The following is a 24669-nucleotide window of genomic DNA, read 5'->3' on the forward strand; positions in this document are numbered from 1 at the left end:
TTAGTCTAGAAAGTTTCTCAGATTCTTTCTGACAACAAATACATGGTGTCTTATCCAACACCAATTCTGCAATTCTTTGACACACACTGCTGTCCAACAATTTAACTCAATTTTGATACTAACTGCTCTGAGTTAGCACAGACCCCATGGGTTCAGGGCTCAGTCCCACAAGACTGCCCCACTTCAGACGCCAGCTGCAAGTCCCAAGTCTCCCGTACTTCTGACCAACCAGCTATAAATCAAGGGTTCCCATGACCCCCTCTGAGGCTCCATATTTTGCTGGAAGAGCTCACAGAATTCAGGAAAGTGCTTTACTATTACCAGTTTATTATAAAGAATACAATTCAGGAACAGTCAAATGGAAGACGTGCACAGGGCAAGGTATGGGGGAAGAGCACAGGCAGAGCTTCTGTGCCGTCCCCAAATGCACCACCCTCCCAGCACCCTAATGTGTCACCAATCAGTGAGCTCTCCAAACCCCATCGTTTAGGTGTTTTATGGTGGTTTCATTACTTAGGCATGATTGATTAAATCATTAAACTCAACCTCCAGCCCCTCTCGCCTCCCTGGAAGTCTGGGATGGGACTGAAAGTTCCACACTGTAATCATGTCTTGGTCTTCTGGTGACCAAGCTCCCTCCTGAAGCTATCTTCCTGCCTCACCCATCCTGACATTCACCTCATTACCATAAACTTAGGTGTGATTGAAAGGGGCTTGTTATTAACAAAAAATGTTCCTGTCACCCTTGTCAGTCAGGAAATTCCAAGGGTTTTAGGAGCTGTGCCAGGAACAGGGGCCAAAGACCGAATAGATATTTCCCATTACACCGCACAGTTAAGCTATCTCAAACCAAAATCTGTTTCTCTATTATTAAGGTACACAAGCAAAATGATATTCTTTAATGTCCTGTTCGAATCTCCCTATAAAGAAACCCCATGGCATTCTTCCTACAACGAGATCCCTATACACACACATACTTTGCACTGAGTGCTCCTTTCTCTGGGCTCTAGAGAAACATAACATGGTTATGTTTCCAGTACCACAACCCTTCTCCTACTGAGTCCTACATCCTGCTTCGTCCTGAGACCCTTGCAGGCAGACACAGTGAGGTCACTTTGGTAATCTTAGCATCCATCCTAGAGATTAGCACCCAGGAAGCCCTCAATAAATGTTTGTTACCAACAGGAATGTTCCAGAATCTTGGTTATGATATGAACTTGCAAGAAATGTTTCCTTAGCTGAAGTAAAACTCCACCTCATGGTCAAACTTCCTTCACAGACTGAATAACACTGGATGCCATACACTGAGAATTACCAACTTACATGAGACGTGACTTTTCATTTACCAGATAAGTAAAGATTATAGGCATCAATGCTGGCAGGAGTACAAGAAAAAGGGCATACTTCCACTGAGCTTGTGGGAATATAGATTGGTGCAGGGTTTCTGCAAAGCAATTTAGCAATGTATACGGAGCGCCTTTAAAGTGCTGATTCAGCATTTCTGAAGAGTAAATTTAGAAATGTAGACAAAGACTGATTTACAGAGCTGTTCATTATTCATGTAAGGGGAAATGGAAAATAGCCTAAATGCCTGATTATACAGGAATGGCTAAATAAGTTATTGCATAGTTCTGTGATGAACTAATATGGAACTATGAAAACTATGCTGATGAGGAATTTGTAAAGATAGAGATGTGTTTGCCATATACCATTAAGTGAAAATGGTGGGATTCAAAATTATCTATACAATATCATACAAACAATATTGGAAACACAATAAAATGTTATCGCTGGCTACTTTTTGACAGTAGGAGGGTGAGGGATTTTTATTCCTTTAAATTTTTCTGTATTTTTCTAACTGTATACAGAGGATGTGGTACTATAAAAAATTACTTTTATAATCAGAAAAAAATTAACTGTATCTTAAAAAGATTCTTGAATTAAATCATTAAGAAGCTTTCTACTTCTCTGCAGCCCTGGTTCCAGATGCCCTCAAGGCTTTCTCCTGACCCCGTGTTTGAGCAACCCTGTGCAAAGAAGTAAATCACTTCATCCTCACATCCTACAGAATTACGGGAGATACATTTCTGTTAACCTAAATGCATAACAAATGTTCCAGGAGGAATTTGCTCTTTGGAGGCACTTGGACTTGAAAAATCCAGGCAGAAGGGAAGGACGTCCCAAAGCTGCGTAAAGCCAGCAAAGCTGGCTTCTGTTCCCTGGAGGGGTCACCTACTTTTCCGAACACCAGTAACAGGCAACAAAAAAGGAAAGAAGAGACCTTGAGATGTGGCTCTTCCTGTCTCTCTGATGCGTATTCACGGAGGGATAGTTTGCGGGGCTGATGTGACTGCTCGTGTCCCATCCACACACCAGGCTCCTCTCAGGGTGGTTAGAGTCCTGAGGATTCCAGTGTTTCGTGGACAGTAAGAGATCCTAGTCTCCCCTTGGGGTTCAGCTTCTGACTGAGATGCTGGGGGTCCCACACCCACCAATAGCAGAGTCTGGGAGAGGCAGCCACCAGCCCCGATTCCCAAAGGCAGCAGCCTGGGCTGCTCTTCAGCATCTGGGTCCAGGTGTGTGAATCACAGCCTTCCGGAGGACACAGAGGGAAAGGGTTGGGCATATGGGGGGGGGGTCCATCCGATGACTCCTACCCTCCTCTACAATACCTTCTCTGCTTCAACATCTGTATTTGATGGGCTCATCTCTAGGGGTGTTTTGTAAAGCAAATGGCCAGTCCTTGCTCGTGATGTTCAGATGTGTATGTCTGTGTGATCATACCTGCTCAAAGGGAATACCCATGTACTATTGTCATCGAAGGCTTTTATTTCCTCCTTGATCTGAAAAATAACATACTTAGAGGTGGGTAAGATATGATGAACAAAATTCAATGGTCAAATCCCTGCCCCTTGTTGAATTCAGTTCAACAAGATCTTACATACTCAAGGGCTTGTGCATTCAGGACCAAGGATGAACCAGAAAAAGCACAGTGAGGCAAGTCTTGAGAATAGACCTCGTGCAATTGTTAGGAAGATTAAAATGTGCTTGTTAACTTACTTTTTTTTAAAAGTTGGAATATAGTATGTGCAACATTAGTGTTTGTTTTAAAAAATGCCAACTAACATATATCCAGAAAAACTCTAATTAGAAAAGACACATGAACCCCAGTGTTCATAGCAGCACTATTCACAGTAGCCAAGACATGGAAACAGCCTAAGTGTCCATTGACAGACGAATGGATAAAGAAGATGTGATACATATATGCAATGGAATATTACTCAGCCATGAAAACAAATGAAATAATGCCATCTGCAACAACATGAATGGACCTAGAGATTATCATACTTAAGTGAAGTAAGTCAGACAGGGAAAGACAAATATCATAGGATATCACTTAAATGTGGAATCTAAAATATGATACAAATGGACTTATTTACAAAACAGAAATAAACTCACAGACATAGAAAACAAACTCATGATTACCAAAGGGGAAAGGGAGGGGGGGATAAATGAGGAATTTGGGATTAACAGATACACACCACTATGTATAAAATAGATGAACAGCAAGGTCCTACTGTAGAGCACAGGGGACTATATTCAATATGTTATAATAAACTATAATGGAAAAGAACATGAAAAGGAATATATATATACATATATATGTGTATAACTGAATCACTTTGCTGTACACCAGAAACTAACACAACATTGTAAATCAATTATACTTCAATAAAAAAGCCAACATGGGTTTCCCTAGTGGCGCAGTGGTTGAGAGTCCGCCTGCCGATGCAGGGGACACGGGTTCGTGCCCCGGTCCGGGAAGATCCCGCATGCCGCGGAGCAGCTGGGCCCGTGAGCCATGGCCGCTGAGCCTGCGCGTCCAGAGCCTGTGCTCCGCAACGGGAGAGGCCACAACGGTGAGAGGCCCGCGTACGGCCAAAAAAAAAAAAAAAGCCAACAAAAGAGGTCATGTCAGAGAGGGGGTCTGAGAGACCTTTGTGGTAAAGTGCCTTTTTGACCACACACACACACACACACACACACACACACACATTAACAGAGAGAAGAAAAAGGCAACAGGAATTGTACAGCTCTAGGGCTGCAAAGAACCTTTAAAATCCTTTAGTAAAACTTGCCCACTTTAAGATCAGAAAATGATGTTCAAGGAGGTTAAGGTCAAGCTCACAGAGACAGAAGGACCATGTGGCCCTCCTGGACTCCAGCCAGGAGTCAGACATATCTGATTATCACCTTGCTCCCAAGGAAAACCCCAGGCCAGAGGGTCTGTGCCCTGGCTCAAGCCAGAGTCACCAGGGGGCTTTAAAAAGCTCCTCTGCCCAGACTGCAACTGGGACCCGGGATGGGGATTGTTCCAGTGTGGGAACCACAGCCCAAGCTGATCTCTATGCATTCCCTCCCACTCTAAGTCCACTTGTCTTCCTGCCGCGGGCTTTCAGGGGTGTTTTATTTACTGCGTGGATGCAGTGATGGAAAGGGCTCTGTGAGGCTGTACAGAAAGAAGCCCAAAGAAGCGTCCTCCAGTTTGTCCTTTATATGAGAGGGGCCGAAGTTCTCTAGGGTTTGGCTTCACATGCTTCTGTTCTCTCTTTCTCAGCCCCTAAAAGTCTCTGTGGCAAATATTTCGAGTTACTGAGATGGAAACAAAAAAAGCAAATGTATAAGGTGATCTCCTTAAGTAAAGGCATTAACTCCGTTGGCAAATTCTTCAGGAATGTGACTGTATTACTGCTCCCTCCACCCAGGACTCCTGTCTCCCATGTGCTCATCATGTTAGCTTTTCGAAATCAGGACTAATTTACCTGAGGTCCTTGCTTGAGGCTCCTATCAAAGTGGGGATGTCAGAAAAGCTCCCCAGATGAAAACGGGACCCCTTACTTGAAAGGCATGCCATAAAGGGATGGGGGGAGCCCCTGCAGTCCACCACATGCGTACAACACCGAGAGTAAACCCTAAGGTCAGCTATGGACTTTGGGTGACTATGATGTCAGTATAGGTCCATCCTTGGTAAAAAAAAAAAAAAAAAGTATCTCTCTAGTGAGTGATGTTGATAATGGGGGAGGCTACACGTGTGAGGGCAGGGTGTTATTTGGGAAATGGTCAACTAGAGATAAGAAGGATTGGTCAATTTTATTACTTTCAAACTTGATTGCTCTACGTTCCCAGAGTTCAAACACACTACACTAGACCAAAGGAAGCCGCTTTTTAAAATCTGTTTAATATTCTGAGTTACACAGTAAAAGTACAAAGTGCTTTGGGTCACAAAGAGTAAATGTTACACAATGCATCCTCCTATCACTCTCTGATTCTGCAATAGATAATGGCCTGGATTTTTGTACCATGCTTAGGTTTGCTATATTTTTTACTATTAGTTGGTCTATGAAATATTTATCTGCATTATCATTTTACATTAATATTTAACAAAGTCCCACTGATTGGAAGGGTTATAGTTGTGTGATGGTGCCACGTAGACAGGTTAACTCATCAGGCCCTTAACTCTTTGTCTGCTTTAGTTAAGGGAGAATAAATCAGCAACATTAGCATCATTTTATAGTAAAGATTTTTTAATGTGCATTTCCAGAGGACTCTTCTATTCAAATAAGAGTATTCTACCTTATGTACTATTTCTGTAAGCCCATCCATCACAATGCGGGACCAAAACAACAAACAGACTTGGGGGCACAAGGTCCCATAACATTAAAAAAAAAAAAAAAGACTCCACCCACTCAAATTGCCTCAGAGAATACGGTTAGGTTTACATCAGCCTTAGGTTCAGTTTAACAAGTTAGAGGTGAGCAAAAATTCTTAGTTGACAAGTTACAGAAAAGCAAAAATTCTTTAGCCGGGAATGGATTATCTTTTCTTCTTATTCCTCTGGTTCAAGATCTTAAACTAAAATTATTATCTTCTGTGGAGACAAATCAAGAACAATTGTATTCCCTAAAAGAAAGTTTCTCAGAAAAGAATGGGCCAGTTACAGGAGTCCTGTGCAAGAATATTTGCTTCCTGGACTAATTCCTAATCAGTCTTTAGTAACTTGCGTTATTAACACTGAGTCTAATTTCATTCGGTGTTTAACAAGTGTCTAATGACTCCATACTTCTGTACCCTCTGTTCATCAGCATGGGAAAGGAGAACAGGGGAGAAATAGCTGGGTTTACTGGGAATTTTGCTAATGAGGCTTGAGCCTCAAGCCCCAGACCCTTTCGAGACCCTGCACTTCATTTCGGTTTTGATATTTTCTTTTCTTAAAAAGCACCGTCAAATTTTATCCGCTTCAGGTCACACCAAATCTAGATTATTCCTGGGGAGAAATCAAGTCTCTTCTCTCAAGGAGCTGATGGTCTGAGAATGTTCTTTTTCTCCCACCCCCTCCGTAACCCTTGCCCCCTCACCTCTCCTAAATCAGTGCTTCCTCAGGCACTGTTTGCACAAGATTCACCTGGGATGGTGCTGCCGACACAGTCACAGGCATATCACGATTCTGATGCAGGTTTCAGGTAAGTCCTGCTAATATCCCTCTGGGGATGAAGCATGGCACTGATATTTCTGCCTCAGTTTCCCTAAATTTCCATGCACTTTCTAGAGAGTGGCCAGAGTCACAGCGTGCAAATCATAATACCATGCAATTCGGCAATATTTCTTGGATGAATGCAAACAACAATTAGTTCCTCATTCAAAATCATTACCACAGTATAAAATCCAAACTCCTCGGCATGCTGACCTTCAGGCAGCTCCAGGTCCACCCTCCTTCTGCCGCTTCTCCTTTACCCCCAGTGTCCCTATGATTCTGAAATACTCCCAGGCACCCTTAATGTAATGGCCTGTCGTGCTTTTAGGCCTCCTAACTGGTGGCCTCCTTTACCCACCATGACCCTCACTCCCCTTCGTCAGCACACACAGCTACGCAGCATGGCTTCTGGGTAGCTTGAGTTGACCCCTCTCTGACCCCACACCCCCCTTCTCCAGGCAGATTTAGGCATCCCTACTTCTAAGCATCCTTGGCACCTGAGAAGCAGTGCGTTAAAGTACTCCTCACGCTGGGCTGTCATTGCCTCCTAGCCATTCTTCTCCTGTTGGGAAATTCTGAAGGGCAGGATCTGTATCTTTTTATCTCTGTATCCAGGGCTCTTATTATGGACCACAGCACCCGGCCCATGATAGATGATCAATTTAAAAACACTTTTTAAAAATGTAGAGAGGAATTAAAGAAATTAGATAACAAACAACAGGATAATATCAACAAGTAGACAACTTCTGTATACTTTGCTATTTTTTTCATTATCAAGTAATATGAAGTACGTCTATGTGCACGGATTTATACCAGCCTCCATGCAAAGGTTTACCCTAAAAGGCAACCTTTCCCAGCAAATAGGGGCACATTTCACTCACACAAAAAATGTGTGGTCACCCAAGGGAGCAAAGAATTGATAAGGTATTCAAGAGCCTCTCCCCTCAGAGTTAACTACTTGGAATCTCTAGACTGGAACCGTGACCTCTGCTCCTCAGAAGCTGGAGTTGCAAGTCTTGGGTTCTCATCCAAAGCCACCACTTCCACGCCTAACAAGTTGTGTAACACCTGCAAGCTTCTGTTTCCTTATTAAAAAGGAGAAAATAGTACAGACTTCACAGACTGTAGGCTTTGATCCTAAGGATCGAATTAAGCAATTTGCATGAAGCCATTCATTGGTTCTGTGCCTGACACCCGGTAAACACCCAGCAAATGGTATTTGTTGTCGTTATTTCCAGGGCTTACAAAGTTGAGCTGACCCCCAATGTTTAATGTGATTCCTGGTCCTTCTCCTTACAGAGCAACACCCGGCTATATGTATTTCTTGTACAGATCGCAGGTTACAACTGGGCTCTGATGTGGCTGTCCTTTTACGGCTACAAGGGGCTGAGTCTTTGGAAGGTGGAAATTTCTAGTTTCAACTACATAGGGGAGTATGTGGGTCCTCTGGGAGAGAACTCAGGCCAAGCATGGAATGTCCCCAGGTCCTGGTTCACAGGCAGATCTCCTATATCCTCCTGGGGCTCCACTTTGGGGTCTGGGGCTTCCAGAAGTCTCAAATCTTTGAGCACCCCTGGATGCTACAGGAAAGGGAGAGATGGCTGTTCTCTTCATCTTTTTTTTTTTTTTTTCCCCGTTAGTTATCTCTGAGCTATGATTAGACATTCTAGCCTTGTCCCATACAATTTGGAGTTGCCATTGCTTGCTTTGGGGCCTGAGCACTGAAGAGAGTGAACAGCGCCTCCTGAGGCCAGCGAGGTGATGGCAGCAGTAATAAGTGAACAACTCCACACAAGGCGCAGGTGATCCTTGGAGGAGGAGAGCGTCCCCAGCTGCCAACCTCAGAGGGTCTGACTTGGCACTGCCTAAGGAGCACATCTGGGCATCAAGCGTAAAAGCAGGAAGCCGCTTACCTCCTCAAAGGCATTGCTGCCTGCCACCACGATATTCGGCCTGAAATTGTCCATTTTTACTTTCTTCTCCAGCCTGGTATTCAGATCTGCCAGGGAGGCTTCTGAGAGGATCATGATGGGGCTGCAGTCCGGGTAGGCCACCTGTGCCAAGGACACAGCATGATCATGCCTCGCTGCCCATGGAATGGCTCAGACCAGCTGCATAACTAAGCAAAATCCAGAAGCAAAACCACCTGAGTGCAGAAGGGGAGAGTGGTGCTCAGGAAGGACAGGTGACACTGAGGGCTTGGAAACAGCCCAGTCAGGGTTCCTGCCCACCCTGGACGCAGGTGGGGCTCCCCATCCACACACTGAAGGCAGCTGCCAGGCTCAGGTCCAGTGTTACCCTCCAGCCACATCTCTTGCTCTTTCCTCAGGCGCCCAGCAGTGAGCCCTTTGCCACATCATCAACACCGCCGAACAGGGCAAGGGTCTCCTGCCAATCAGCTATACTCTAGCCATGATTTCCTTCAGCAGCACACATTCATTTATTAAGCACCAACTGTATATTAGGCCCTGTCCTAGGTGGGGAAATAGCAGTGAACACAGCAGATAAAAACCCCTGCATTCAAGGAACTTTGCGTTCAGGGGTCATGAGGAGAGACTCCCCGAGGTGCGTTTTGAACCTCATCTCACGGCAGAATGAAAGGCTTTGGCTTGGGGGCTGTAGCTGACACAGGAGGAGGTGACTTCTCAGCCCCGGGAACAACCACACCCCACTGGCTGTGAAGGGAGGACTTGGAGAAAGTCTGCTTCTGTGCTTTTAGGAAACCTGAATTTAGTCCCAATCAAACTTCACTTTTGCCTCCCAGCCCATCCTCACCTGAGTCCCCATCTCCCCGGGAGTCACCCCTGGCTTCTCCCTCCACAGTTCCTCCCATATTCCATACTCCATGCATCCTGGAGAGCCCACCAGGCTCTCATCCACTTCCCTCTTCATCCCTGATACCTGCCCAGGGAGCACCCTCAGTACCACTCCCCTGGACTATCTCTACACTTTCCTAACTGAGGCCCCAAGAGAGGCTCTCTGTGGACCCAGAAGGAAGCCAGAAGTGAAGGGCAGCTCTCTGCAAGCTCACCTGGTACTTCTGGCCAACAGAAGGGAAATTTTCGCTTGATGGTCTTCCTTTCATGTTCTTTTCAAACTGAACCAGCCTGCAAGCTTCTGTTTTCAAGAAGTTGGTGAACCACTGAGCAGCCTCATCACCACAGTCCCTGCCCTGGATGTCAAGACCAAACACCCTGGAAGGGTCACAGAGAGCAGTGAGGTTACTTTCTTCATCAACACACCGAGTGATGGGGCCAAGAGGGAAGTGCTGCTGGGACCTGACTCTCCCAGAAGACCAGTAAGTGGTCTGTGGTCCAAAGCTGGGCAGAAACAGAGGGGGAGGGAGTAGGGAAGAGCTTGTCAAACCCTAATAGGCTTGTAACTCACACAGATCTCGTTGAAATGCAGATTCTGGTTCAGGAGGTTGGGCTGGAGCCTGAGATTCTGCATTCCTAACAAGTTACAGGCTGCTGGTCCACGGACCACACTTTGAGTAGCAAGGATTTAGGTTACTTTCAGAAGGGGAGAAGAACGGTGGTGTGGTAAAGGCACTCTGAGCTTGGAGTGTGGTAAAGGCACCCTGAGCTTGGAGTCCGGCAAGACCCGGTTAAAATTGGAACTCTGGGGCTTCCCTGGTGGCGCAGTCGTTGAGAGTCCGCCTGCCGATGCAGGGCACACGGGTTCGTGCCCCGGTCCGGGAAGACGAGCGGCTGGGCCCGTGAGCCATGGCCGCTGAGCCTGCGCGTCCGGAGCCTGTGCTCCGCAACGGGAGAGGCCGCAACAGTGAGAGGCCCGCGTACCGAAAAAAAGAAAAAAAAAATTGGAACTCTGCCATCTCTAGTCTGTGACTTTTAGCAAATCATTAAACTCCTCTGACCTTCTGTCTCCAGTTGTAAATTGGAGATAATAATATACCACCTGCCTCACACGGTGGACACAGATTCCACCAGATAACACAGTGGTCTTCAAGGATTTTTTGCTTGAGTGCCCCCAAAAGATACAAGCTATGTACCCCTCACAGAATTACAAGTTGGCATGTAAACTTTTTTCTTTTTTTTAAGTTGAAATACAGTTGATTGATAATATTGTGTCAGTTTCAGATGTGCAGCAAGTGATTCCGTTTTATATATACTTTTTCAGATTATTTTCCATTATAGTTTATACAAATTTTTTTTAAGATTTATTTATTATTTATGTATTTAATTTATTATTTTATTTTTGGCTGCGTTGGGTCTTAGTTGCGTTGTGGTGCGTGGGCTCCTCTCTAGTTGTGGCGCGTGGGTTTTCTCTTCTCTAGTGGTGGCGCGCAGGCTCCAGCACGCGGGACCTCAGTAGTTGTGGCACATGGGCTTAGTTGCCCTGTGGCATGTGGGATCTTAGTTCCCTGACCAGGGATTGAACCCGAGTCCCCTGCATTGTAAGGCGGATTCTTTACCACTGGACCACCAGGGAATTCCCATACAAGATATTGAATATAGTTCCCTGTGCTGTACAGTAAATCTTTGTTGCTTATCGATTTTATGTACCATAGTTTGTATCTATTAATCCCACGCTCCTAATTTTTCCCTCTCCCCCTCACTTTCCCCTTGGTAACAATGTTTGTTTCCTATGTCTGTGAATCTGTTTCTCTTTTGTATATAGATTCCTTTATATTATTTTTTAGATTTCACACATACATGTTAGCATATAATATTTGTCTTTCTCTGTCTTACTTCACTTAGTATGATATTCTCTAGGTCTGTTCATGTTTTTTTAAGTTTAATTTGTTGTGAAAGATTAAATTTCCATTGAATTATAAATATAACATTTAAAATAAAATTATATCATAATTTATATATTATGTCTTAGTATTATAAATATATATAAATTATATTAAATAAAATAAAATTATGCTTTTAAAAGCATGCAATGGAATCCCAATGCCAGGCTAGTTTGATATCTATTTTTAAAAACAATCTTTTTTTAAAATAAATGATTAAGGGCTTCTTTTATGGTCCACATTTTAAAAATTATTTTTAACTTTTTTTCCCAGTTTTATTGGGACATAATTGACATACGTAAGTTTAGGGTGTAAAGCATAACGACTTGACTTACATATATTGTGAAATGATTACAAGTTTAGTCAGCAGTCATCGTCTCATATTTTTTTTAAGTTTTTTTCCTTATAATGAGAACTCTAAGGATGTACTGTGTTAATAGATGGAATGGAAGAAGTTGAGTTATAATAATTTCACTCATTCTTTGAACCCTTCTGTGATCTTTGGCACTTAATAATCATTCATCAAAAAGTCTTTTTAAATAATTTATCAGCAAATTTGATTAGAGGCTCCTTAATCTTAGTGTAAGACAAAGACTTTGAACCACTATCTTGTAGAATGACTTTACCCCATCACTGGAGACATTCTCCTTTATCAACACCAGTATATTTTATTGTTTGGGCCCCATAGGTTTTCCCCTCCCAGAGCAGTGCTCCCTACTAAGAAATGGGGAGGGCAAGCCTTTCATATGTACAAAGGGGAGGTGGAGAGGAGAACTTGCCCCCTGCAGCTAAGATCACTGTTGGAGGGAGAACCTATGGGATTTGAGGATCTGGAAATTGATTCCCTTACCCGCTCTCTGGTACCACAGGAAGTGTTTGCACCTCTCTGTGTGTGTGCTTCTCCCAGCTTGAAGGCTCCTGGGGTGATGTATGTGAGGGAATCCAAGGTGGACTGTGGACCCCAAGGCCCACAGTCCTGGTCTGACCGCTACACACGCCTCATTCTCTGACAACCTAGCCCACCTACTGTCAAATCTCCGTGCTGATCTTCTGATGTTTTTGGCCTTTTCCTTCTCTCTAAACCCCCTTCTTGGAGCTGCTGTTTGGCCTCGGTCCCCCTGCCGTCTCATAGTCCTCTCTCTCAGAGCCTTCAGCCTTTCCCCTAAAACTCTCCTCAACCAACCAGTCTACTATCTCACACAGATCTGATTGCACCGTTCATCAGCTCCTTAAGTATCTGTTCCTGGGCTGAGCACTTCCCTCAACCCCTTCACCAGAGTCCTCGTGTATAAGTGCGCACACTTCTACCCTCAGCTTCCATCCACTCAGATAAGCTTAGTGTGGGCACTTTGAAAAGTAGATAGCACCCAGTGGGGCAAGGGAAAACTGATTATCCAGTGCCCCTTCCCACTCCTGAAACATATCCCCCCGCAATCCTTCCTCCCTCCCACCCCTGCAGCAGACTCTATCCCTCTGCCATTCCACCTTCTTCAATTCTCTCAGAATTTGGGAATTCCCTGGCAGTCCAGTGGTTAGGACTCAGCACTTTCACTGCCATGGACCCAGGTTCTATCCCTGGTCAGGGAACTAAGATGTCATAAGCCATGCGATGTGGCCAAAAAAGAAAAAAGAGTTCTCTCAGAATTTTATGCAAAGTACTTGCTTCCACATTCTGATACAAAATGTTCCATCATCAACAGCCCATAGAAAAAAACTGAATCTCCATGTGTGAGTACAATAGAACTAACATTAGTTAGTAATCTACTAATTCATAAAGTAAAATAACTTACTAAAAATACTTAAGAAGACATAAAAGTTTGAATGGATTTTTATAAAGAAAATCCAGGCAGTTTTACTGGAAATTTCCACCAATGATCAAAGAATAAATACTACCAAAGATAAACAGAAAAATAAAATTTAATTGTCATCTAAAATAGGAACAAAAAGTTAAGATATTTAGGACTAAATCTAACAAAAGATGTACAATTCTATTATAGAGAAAATTATAAAACTTTTTTTTTAATTTTTGAATTTTATTTTATTTTTTATACAGCAGGTTCTTATTAGTTATCTATTTTATACATATTAGTGTATATATGTCAATCCCAATCTCCCAATTTATCCCACCACCACCCTACCCCGCCCCGCTTTCCCCCTTGGTGTCCATATGTTTGTTCTCTACATCTGTGTCTCCATTTCTGTCTTGCAAACCGGTTCATGGGTACCATTTTTCTAGATGCCACATACATGCGTTAATATTCGATATTTGTTTTCCTCTTTCTGACTTACTTCACTCTGTATGACACTCTCTAGGTCCATCCACATCTCTACAAATGACCCAATTTCTTTCCTTTTTATGGCTGAGTAATATTCCATTGTATATATGTACCACAACTTCTTTATCCCTTCGTCTGTTGATGGACATTTAGGTTGCTTCCATGACCTGGCTATTGTAAATAGTGTTGCAATGAAGATTGGGGTGCATGTGTCTTTTTGAATTTTGGTTTTCTCTGGGTATATGCCCAGTAGTGGGATTGCTGGGTCATATGGTAATTCTATTTTTAGTTTTTTAAGGAACCTCCATACTGTTCTCCATAGTGGCTGTATCAATTTACATTCCCACCAACAGTGCAAGAGGGTTCCCTTTTCTCCACACCCTCTCCAGCGTTTGTTGTCTGTAGATTTTCGGATGATGCCCATTCCAACCTGTGTGAGGTGATACCTCATTGTAGTTTTGATTTGCATTTCTCTAATAATTAGTGACGTTGAGCAGCTTTTCATGTGCCTCTTGGCCATCTGTATGTTTTCTTTGGAGAAATGTCTATTTAGGTCTTCTGCCCATTTTTTGATTGGGTATAAAACTTTTTAAAGAAGTAAAATAAGATATAAATAAGTGGGTAGGGGCTTCCCTGGTGACACAGTGGTTAAGAATCCACCTGCCAATGCAGGGGACACGGGTTCATTCCCTGGTCCGGGAAGATCCCACATGCCGTGGAGCAACTAAGCCCATGTGCCACAAATACTGAGCCTGTGCTCTAGAGCCTGCAAGCCCCAACTACTGAACCTGCATGCTACAACTACTGAAGCCCGTGCACCCAGAGCCCATGCTCTGCAACAAGAGAAGCTACCACAATGAGCAGCCCGCACACCGCAACAAAGAGTAGCCCCCACTCACTGCAACTAGAGAAAGCCCATGCACAGCAATGAAGACCCAACACAGCCAAAATAAATAAATTAAAAAGTTCCTGTCTGAAACAGTTTAAGGTAAAAACTTGCAATTGTGTGGGCCACTTCAATCTGAAACTAAGATGTTTCTTCCTAACAAGCTGAAAACGGTTTCAATAAAAAGCTTGAAAAAAGAAACGAAAAGTCTACAATTCAGTAAATTAGTCATTTAAAAAAAAAGATATAAATAGAGACATCGCTGGTGGCACAGTGGATAAGAATCCAACTGCAAATGTGGGGGACACAGGTTCGATCCCTGGTCTGGGAAGATCCCACATGCCGTGGAGCAACTAAACCCATGAACCACAAATACTGAGACTGCGCTCTAGAGCCCGCGAGCCACAGCTACTGAACTTGCCTGCTACAACTACTGAAGCCTTCACGCCCGGAGGCCATGCTCCGCAACAAGAGAAGCCACCACAATGAGAAGCTCACACACCGCAACAAAGAGTAGCCCCTGCTCGCCGCAACTAGAGAAAGCCCGCGCGCAGCAACGAAGACCCAATGCAGCCAAATAAATAAATAAATAGATAAATGGGGAGGAAAAAGACATAAATAAGTGGGGAAAGATAACACGTTCATGGATAGGGAGGCTCTATGCAACAAAGATGATATTAACTATGTAAGCACTAACATTTATTTAAGTGCCTGAGATGATCCAGGCACAGTTGAAATAAATAAATAAATATATGAATTCATTTCAGTTTTCTCTAATTGAGCCTCAAGTTCAATTCAATACAATTCCAATCAGATGGAACACAATCTCCAGTCAGGAGATACAGGTGGTAACGTCTCCACTAATGCCCTTGTTTGCCTGGCAATTCTGAATAGAAGTCCATCCTACTTGAATAAAAGGAGACAAACCCTAAAGATTGGCCCTTTGTATCCTCTCTATGTCTGTATTCATCATGACTTTTTCCTTTTTATATTTTTGATGCTTTGACATCTTGGGACTTGGTGATGCTGAAGGAACTACCCCTCCCAGGGCTAGTCAATTCCTAGAGATAGTAAAACACTAGGTTTTCATAGGCAAACCAGCCAATCCAGAGCCCTCACCCCTTGTCCGTACCATTGTGCTTTTATACCCTGGCCACTGTCCCCTGCTCTAATCACCCAGGACCAGGTACCAGAAAACTAGGGACAGCCCGTCTGCCCCAGAGCCAGTTTTCCGACAGCCTGTAGAAACCAGAATAAAGACTTGTGTTCACAGTTTCCCCTGCCCTCTCTGCCTCCTGACCGACCTGGTATTTCCCCATGTGGCCCTGCATGGTATGAGCCTCCTGTTTCTAGGGATCTGTGAATATAAAAAGCTTCTTTCTTCATGACAGTCATTTCTGTATCTGCATGTCTTGCCATATCTGATGAAAGCAAATCTAAATATCCCTAATGCAATATTCTGCTTCACCCACTCATACCTGACCCCTGGCTTGATCCCAACATAGACTAGATTTCTCTTAAGTATTTCCTTTACCAGTCTCATCATCTAGCATGCAAAGTGTAGCAAGGCAGAGTGCAGGGTGGAACCTAAAGGGAAATCAGTTGTCACAGATCCCCAGAGGCCCCCAAGCAGAGCACCTGCAGTCATGGATCTTGTTTGAAGAACGTGGCTTGCTCGGCAAAACCAGCTGGTCCATGCCTGGTGCCCTGAGGATAAGGTAATCATCCTCATAGGTAGTGGAGACCAGCACGAGGCGAGGCTCCTGCCGGGCAGTCACCATGTGTCCATCTTCCTTAATCACCAGCCAAAACCTGCCAAGAAACAAACAAGGGCGCATCAGAAAATCTTCTTCCATAGCTTCCCTCTAGCTTTCTATTTCATCAAAACCCTCCCTTTGCCCCAACTCAGGACCCAACAATTTTTTCCAGACAGTATCCAGGTCTAGCCAAATTTGGGGGGTCCAAAACTCTTTGGCTGTTTGGTACAAACAGCCCTGGAAAAGAACATCTGGCCAATGTATGGAAAATCCCCAGTCCTGAAAATCCTTCTGGTGAGGCTGGTGTAGGGACCTTCTCAACTGCTGGGGCAACTACTTTGCTTACTTTGGGTCTTTGCTTTGGTCAGAGACTCCCCTGAGCCTGTCTCTGGTTGAAGCAGAATGTCTTCCAGGTCTTTTTGCTGTGGAACAAGATGGGGTTGACCAACTAATGGCCCAAGCAGACTGAAACTCTAGACAAAGGTCTTGAATGTTTGTGACTCCAGTGCATGCAATCCAGCCTCTGCTGGGTTTAAATTGCTGGGGCGTGTGGACCCTGATCAGGAAACCCCTAAACAGCCTTTCTTCTTCATACACACATCAAAACTTATATAATGTTATAAGCCAATATTACCTCCATTTTAAAAAAAGAAAATATATCTATACAATGGAATATCATTCAACCATAAAAAAGAAGGAAATCCTGCATTTTGTGACAACACAGATGAAACTTGAGGGTGTTGCAATAAGAGAATAAGTCAGACAGAGAAAGACGAATACTGTATGATCTCACTTGTAAGTGAAATATAAAAAGGGGGGAACTGCTAGAAACAGAGAGTAGATTGGTGGTTGCCAGGAGTTGGGGGTAGAGGAAATGGGTGAAGGTGGTCAAAGAGGGAAAAGAGATCCTAAGAGGAAAAATTTCTGGAGATGTAATGTACATTATGGCAACTATAGTTAATAATACTGTACGGCAGGGGTCCTCAACCCCCGGGCCATGGACTGGTACCAGTCTGTGGCCTGTTGGGAACCAGGCCGCACAGCAGGAGGTGAGTGGCAGGCTAGTGAGTGAAGTTTCACCTGCCGCTCCCCGTCGCTCCCCGTCGACCGCATTACCGCCCGAACCATCCCCCCTCCACAACCCCCGTCAGTGGAAAAACTGTCTTCCACGAAACCAGTCCCTGGTGCCAAAAAGGTTGGGAACCGCTGCTGTATGGTCTACTTGCAAGTTGCTAAGAGAGAAAACTCTCAAATGCTCTTACCATAACAACAAAGCAGAAATTATGAGAGGTGAAGGATGTGATCACTAACCTTATCATGGGAGTCATTTCACAATATATATGTGCATCAAATCATCACATTGCACACCTGAAACTCACACAGTGTTATATGTCAATTATATCTCAATAAAGCTGGAGAAGAAAGAAATTCATGCCAATCATGTGTTAGACAGGAACTCCATTCACCTTCTAGAGACACCTCCCTCCGCCCCCGTTGTAGGCTCAGCTTTCACACGCTGTGTATCACATCCAAGGGGACAGCGGGGTGCGGGGTGAGCTGAAGAATGGAATGGGAGGCTGACCTGCTTAGGTTGGCTAGGCTTTTATCGATAGTAGAGCATGTATTTGGGGTGACGCTGCACAAATGATTTGATGACTAAGAAAGAAAAACATGCCACCCCTAGGGGAAAGGAGTTTCAACATCGCTGTTCTAGACAGAGCAAGTGCAGTGGGTGAGGAACTCTGCGGGCTCTGATGAGTGAGCCACCACTGAACGCTGGGGCCTCCCACACGTGAGCAGGATAAAAGGGACAGCCCCTTCCAGAAGGAGGGAGATATTTCAAAATATGACTGGAGCCAGATGGAACATTCACAATAACCTGGTGAGGACATCTGCTATTATCACAGCACAGGGAACCCAGGGTCTCCTGACCCTGGCAGGTAATCTGCCCTCTGGAACCTCCCAGTCAGGCAACCTATCCCTGTCCAGGTTCTGGATAACTCCCTTCCCCTGCAACCAGGCCAGCAGACAGGGGCTGGGTCCTGAGCCCTGCTAACGGGCATGTGCGTTGGTGCGAGGGTACAGCGGCGGGGATGGTGAGAGTGCAAAGGCATTTTAGGAATTGCCGCGGCTACTCTTCCCAGGAGTCGAGGATGCTGGACAGTAGTAGGTCTCCGACCCTCTGAGGAGGCCACCTTTTTCTTTCTAGGGATCTTTGGTTCCCAGGGTTCTCTAGCCCGTTCACCTATGGAGTGAGGGTGGGTTCTGTGACCCAGGGATTTCCTGTCTACTTTGTGACAGCCCTATTCCCTCGGGCTTGGGCCCCGTTCCTTATTTCCAGCCTCACCCTTGGGTGCAGAGGCCTGGATGACCCTGTTCCGATGAACTCCACCAAAGTCTGCACTTGAACTTCCAACGTGGCCCGTCCCCCTCTGAGACAAGGTTCGCCCTGAGAGCTGCACATGACCAGACACATGTCCAGACAGGAGACACCCCCCCAACCCCACCCCACCCCACCCCCCACCATGGCCCATTATTTCTGACAGTCAGCCCCCTCCCTGGGCTGAGTCTTCTCACCTGCCGTCCATCCCCCAACTTTAGCCCTTCACTCTGGCTCTCAAGCCACGCCTCCACTCTTGCCTGTTGTATAATCACCTGGGGGTTAAGCCCTGGGACGTCGCAGGAGAAGTGGTGGCTAGAGGTTCTGTGCTAATCCTGCAATGGAAGGGGCAGGTGGCAACTTGCAAGCAGCCCAACACTGCGGTAGGATGAAAGACCACAATAAAAGATGCAAATGTGGGCTTCCCTGGTGGCGCAGTGGTTGAGAGTCCGCCTGCCGAGGCAGGGGACGCGGGTTCGTGCCCCGGTCCGGAAAGATCCCACTATGCCACGGAGCGACTGGGCCCGTGAGCCATGGCCGCTGAGTCTGCGCGTCCGGAGCCTATGCTCCGCAATGGGAGGGGCCACAACAGTGAGAGGCCCGCGTACCGCAAAAAAAAAAAAAAAAAAAAGATGCAAAGGTGCCATCGGCAACGTATCCCAGCCAGCCACCCCCATCACCCTGTAACCGGGATGATGACAGTTTTCACCTCTTGCACACAATGATGCGCAGGGAATGACTAATGACCTCTGTCTGCCAGATCGGGCAGAAAGGATATGTCTGGAGTGTGGACTTTTTCACCACCCATTTTTTCTCGTCTGCAACCCTGAATGCCAGCACCTTCATTTTACAAAGAAAACATGAGTATGTGGCATGAAGAGCAGTGCAGAGACCAGAGCTCAGAGTCTCTAAAAGAACAGCAATGCCCTGAACAACCAACAGCCGTGTTCAGGAAGCAGAGTCCAAGACAACTGGAAAGTCCATTTCTAAACTGGCAAACTGACCTGGGAAGTAGGAATGACTGAGCTGGAAAAGGGGGGAAAACAGGAGCCCTACCGCAGAGAGCTGGAGGGTAAGGGCAGGAGGGAATGACACTTGGGGTAATAAACTTAGCAGACTCATGTCTCCAAGAGGTAATAGTCTATGCAGAAGAAATGAAGGGCTGGATTTATCAACGGGCGAGTCATACACGGTTGCTGAGGACAGTGAGGGTTTACAAGGTCAGGGAGGGCAGCCATGCCCTCCCAGCATCTGTACCAAGCAGCCAGTGTTAGCCTTCTGCTGGATGGACTTGAGCTCAAAGCACAGAGCTCTCAGGCCAAGCATTCGCACAAAGATGCTAAAGGCTTTGAGCAAAATCGCTCTAGAAATTTAAGGCACAGAGCACTCAGAGAGGACGCTCTCGGCTTCTTAGAACAGTTCCAAAGACACAGATTCAAATTGGAAATAAATAAAGGCAGGCTTTTCCTGCATTCTAGACTATTTGTAGTTTCGTGATTGAACTCTCAATGTGAGAGAATAACAGCATTTAGCAGAGTTCTTTCCTTGCTTTTGAGTTTCAGTTATCCTTTAATAAATAAAATCTAGATTTGATAACGTCTTGGAGATCATCAAGTTCAACGTCTTTTGCAAATGAAAAAAAAAATGAGGCTCAGAGAGGTTAAGTGACTTTGCCTGGGGTCTCCTGATCCTTGGCACGACCCTTGCCCTTGTAAATCACATGCTGGTTTTACAGGAGGGGCATGAGCGCTGCACTCAGACATCTGAGTTCAAACCCCTCCAGCACATAACGGTCTTGTGATCCTGGGTGAGATACTCATTCTTTCTGATACTGTTACCTTCTTTGCAAAGTGAACACAATACCTAGCCCACAAGATCATTCTGAGGCTTAAATTACATCATCTGTTGAAAGGACTTAGTTAAGCATCTGCTGCCTATGAACCATTGAATAAAAGTTTATTCCATCATTTTTCCCTGCCTCATCCCAGTCTCCATACCACACCACCCCATCCCAAGCATTTATTGTTCAAACCAAGGGAAAGTTGATACAGTTCCATCTATTTTCAGATGCCCACAGAAGCAGAAAAGCAAAGGACAAATATTCTCTTTCCATGGAAGCAAGAGTCACAGCAAAGTAGTGACCATGAGCAGGGGGAAAGCAACAGTTATTCTGATGAAAAGAGGAAACACAGATAAGAACTGAATCTCTCTGTGAAATAACCTCAGTCCTTCGCGTGAGGAAGGAAGGAGCACAGGTCCATTTTCTCTGGGTGTGCATCCTGAGAATCTACCTCTTCACTCTGCCTGAGGTCTTCCCAGCAGTCAGAAGGCTTTTCTAAGCCTTCACACTTGAATAGGCTTGAAAAATGCTCTTATTCTTAATGGTCACAGAGGAAACCCTCTCATGATGGCATCAGAATCACCTGGGGCGATTTAAACACCCCACATGACTTTGCTTCACTCTTGGTGATTCTGAGTCCGAAGGTCTGGCATGGGAATCTCAGGAAATTATAGTCTTAAAAAAACTCTCCAGGGCTTCCCTGGTGGCGCAGTGGTTGAGAGTCCGCCTGCCGATGCAGGGGACATGGGTTCGTGCCCCGGTCTGGGAAGATCCCACGTACCGCGGAGCGGCTGGGCCCGTGAGCCATGGCCGCTGAGCCTGCGTGTCTGGAGCCTGTGCTCCGCAACGGGAGAGACCGCAACAGTGAGAGGCCCGCGTACCGCAAAAAAAAAAAAAAAAAAAAAAACTCTCCAGGATTAGAAATCTGAGGTGAAAGGGGATGGAAAATGCTCCACGAGTTACATAGTCTGCACACACAGCGGTGCTCTACAACAAGCTGAAGTCTTTCAGTGTCATGGGAGCCCACATTTCTTTAAGAGGACAGCAGTCTTCAGAGAAGAGAGAATACACGTGTCCTGGAGTGATCTCAGGACAGCAAACAGCCTCTCTAGAAAGCTCCCTGAACGACCAATTTGCAAACCTCCCTCCCCCTAGACACAGGACCACAGCTAATCCACCCAAGCCAAACAGGAAAGCATCTTCATCCTAAGGAAGCAAAGAAGGAGGTTCCCTTCTTCCTTGTTCACTCTTTTCAGGGTTTAGCATCCTTCTCTGTCAAGGGTGCTTTCCCCGTAGCGAGCTGCACCGTTCTGTGTCCATGAGTATGTGTCTGTGGACTCACCTTTGGGGGGAGAAAAATGACAGGACACCTTTTCTTTTCTGAGGGAGGAGGATGACATTTCTATGTGCCAGGCCCTGTGTAGGTAGGGACTTTAGAGTTCTTCACTGAAAAGCACCCTGCCTCTGGGGGGAGGGGACACACTTTTGTTTTAATGGCAAGTATTATACGCACAGTCTACCTGTCACCTCCTCTCCCCAAAGGAAGACTTCGCTCTGCTCATTCTGTATCAAAGTGGGTCAGGCCACCCACTGCCTGCATCTCCCAAGCACCTTCCCCAGCACCAGAAGCTGTGAGGGGCAAACCCCAGCAAGGCCAAAGCCAGTGTCCTTGAACTTGGTTTCAGCATTGCTCCCATCTACCCACTAGTGCCAATAACGTTTTATTTTTCTACGATTGTGCTCATACTAAGAATCAGAAAGCTTAGAACTAGAAAGAGCCTTGGAGATAACCGGTGGGACCCTGTCCTTTTACAGAGCCTCTCCTCCAGGGGGCGGGGGGCAGAGGCTTTGTAACCGAGCAGGACTCTCCGAGGCCTTCCCAGGACAGGCCCTTTCCCCATATCCTCTGGTTTAGCTCCTCTCTGAAGTACCTAGATAACAGTATTATTTATTTATTTATTTTTTTGCGGTACGCGGGCCTCTCACTGTTGTAGCCTCTCCCGTTGCGGAGTACAGGCTCTGGACGCGCAGGCCCAGCGGCCATGGCTCACGGGCCCAGCCGCACCGCGGCATGTGGGATCCTCCCGGACCAGGGCACGAACCCGTGTCCCCTGCATCGGCAGGCGGACTCTCAACCACTGAGCCACCAGGGAAGCCCGATAACAGTATTTGATGCACATTTCCTGAATTGTTTTACAGATGTGACAACCCCCCATCAAATGGAAGATGTTAACTACCTGATGATCAAAAGTGCATAGCCCCAGGCCTCCTGGAGCCAAAGGAATGATGATGTTAACCCCTGTGACACCGTCCTCTTACCTCACCATCAACCAGCTGGAGAACTGTGCACGAGCTGATCACATACCCTGTGACACCCCCCTCTCTCACCTGGCTTTTTTTTTTTTTTAACATCTTTATTGGAGTATAATTGCTTTACAATGGTGTGTTAGTTTCCGCTTTATAACAAAGTGAATCAGCTATACATATACATATGTCCCCATATCTCTTCCCTCTTGCGTCTCCCTCCCTCCCACCCTCCCTATCCCACCCCTCTAGGTGGTCACAAAGCACCGAGCTGATCTCCCTGTGCTATGCGGCTGCTTCCCACTAGCTATCTATTTTACGTTTGGTAGTGTATATATGTCCATGCCACTCTCTCACTTTGTCACAGCTTTTTAAAATGCTTTGCCGAAACCTTTCAGGAAGCTCTGGGTCTTGGGGGGCCTGAGCCACCTGTCTCCTTACATGGACTTGCAATGAAACTTTCTCTGCTCCAAACTCCAACCTTTCGGTTTGTTTGGCCTCACTGTGTTAGGGCACAGGAACTTGCGCTAACATCTTGCCTCCACTACCTTTCCAAATCTGCACCAGACACGAACTACACCTTTCCAGCTTCAGGATCAAAGGCAGAGGATCCAACAAGCAGCCCAGGACACGCACGTGGCAAACCTCCCTTCTCCTACCCTGGGACAGGCCCCAGCTCCTCAGCCCCGCTCTCTCCCTCCTCAGCAGGTCCTGCGCTGTCGCCGCTCCCGGCCCTACCTGTCCCGCACGCGACCGCTGCGCAGCCCCAGGGCCGTGCACTCCGCCGCCTTCACCGACACCCCTTTGCAGGACTTGACGGGGTAGATCCAGAGCTCTGCCACGGTGCCCACCTATTGCAGCCGCCGGCGCCGCCTGGGCCGCGCGCGGCGCCAGGCCACGGCCCCCAGCGCCACCGCGGCCAGTCCCAGCGCGGCGACCCCGAGCCAGCGGGGCCGGGGCTGCGGCGCGGACGAGCCGGCGGCGCCCATGACCCAGCGATCGCGAGCGTGGGTCTGAGCGCGGACTAGGCAACGATTGGCGTGGGGAGGGCGCCCGGGCGCTCAAGGCTGCAAGCGAGCGGGAGGAACAAGAGTTGGCCCAGGCACAGGCCCTGGCACCCTTTCCGCGCACCGAAAGGACTGGCTGTGCGCAGGGAGGGGACGCCTAACTGGGCTCCAAGGACCAGGCAGTAGCCGAGAGAAGCGAGGCAGAAAGCGAACTGGGATGCTCGGGTGCCCTTGGGGGCGGTTCGGGAGGCCCCACACCAGAGGCCTGGCTGCCCACTGTCGCTGGAACGGTCACTTTCGCTTTACTTCTCCCCTTTCCCGGGGCCCTGCGACTCAGCGTAACTCCTCACCCGCCCTCACGGTCTCCGGCTCTCCACTGCCCCTTCGCTCCCTGTACTGCCCACTTTGTTGCGTGATTGCAGCGCAGGGAACAGTGCAAGTGGATGGTGGATCGCAGAATGGGTGATTTTAAATGTTTAGGAGCTCCTACTGGCAGATCGCTCTGAGAACTGCAGGACTTTCGGCCCATAACCTGCTCCGTGGAAACTTATGCACTCTGAACAAACTCGAGAGTAGCTTGTTTTTTTTTTAATACATCTTTATTGGAGTATAATTGCTTCACAATGCTGTGTTAGCTTCTGTTGTACAACGAAGTGAATCAGCCATGTGCATACCTGTATATCCCCATACCCCCTCGCTCTTGAGCCTCCCTTCCACCCTCCCTATCCCACCCCTCTAGGTCACCGCAAAGCACGGGCCTGATCTCCCTGTGCTATGCGGCTGCTTCCCACTAGCTCTCCATTTTACATTTGGTAGTGTATGTATGTCGACGCTACTCTCACTACGCCACAGCCTTCCCCTCCCCCCCACCTCGCTCCCCCACCCCCGTGTCCTCAAGTCCATTCTCTATGTCTATGTCTTTATTCCT

The 24669-nt window shown here is 46.5% G+C and overlaps 1 protein-coding gene across 1 annotated transcript in view; it reads right to left on the minus strand.

Annotated features, from left to right (window-relative positions):
• Positions 1 to 24329, minus strand: part of MTARC2 (mitochondrial amidoxime reducing component 2) — a 35084-nt gene extending 10755 nt beyond the window's left edge. Inside the window, 4 exon segments of the mRNA XM_049701299.1 lie at positions 8446 to 8586; positions 9564 to 9726; positions 16092 to 16265; positions 23473 to 24329. Coding sequence (XP_049557256.1) covers positions 8446 to 8586; positions 9564 to 9726; positions 16092 to 16265; positions 23473 to 23723 — 729 coding nt within the window. The 5' untranslated portion in view covers positions 23724 to 24329.
• Between the last annotated feature and the right edge of the window lie 340 nt (positions 24330 to 24669).

Source organism: Orcinus orca, chromosome 1, assembly GCF_937001465.1.
Source record: "Orcinus orca chromosome 1, mOrcOrc1.1, whole genome shotgun sequence".
Taxonomy (NCBI): domain Eukaryota; kingdom Metazoa; phylum Chordata; class Mammalia; order Artiodactyla; family Delphinidae; genus Orcinus; species Orcinus orca.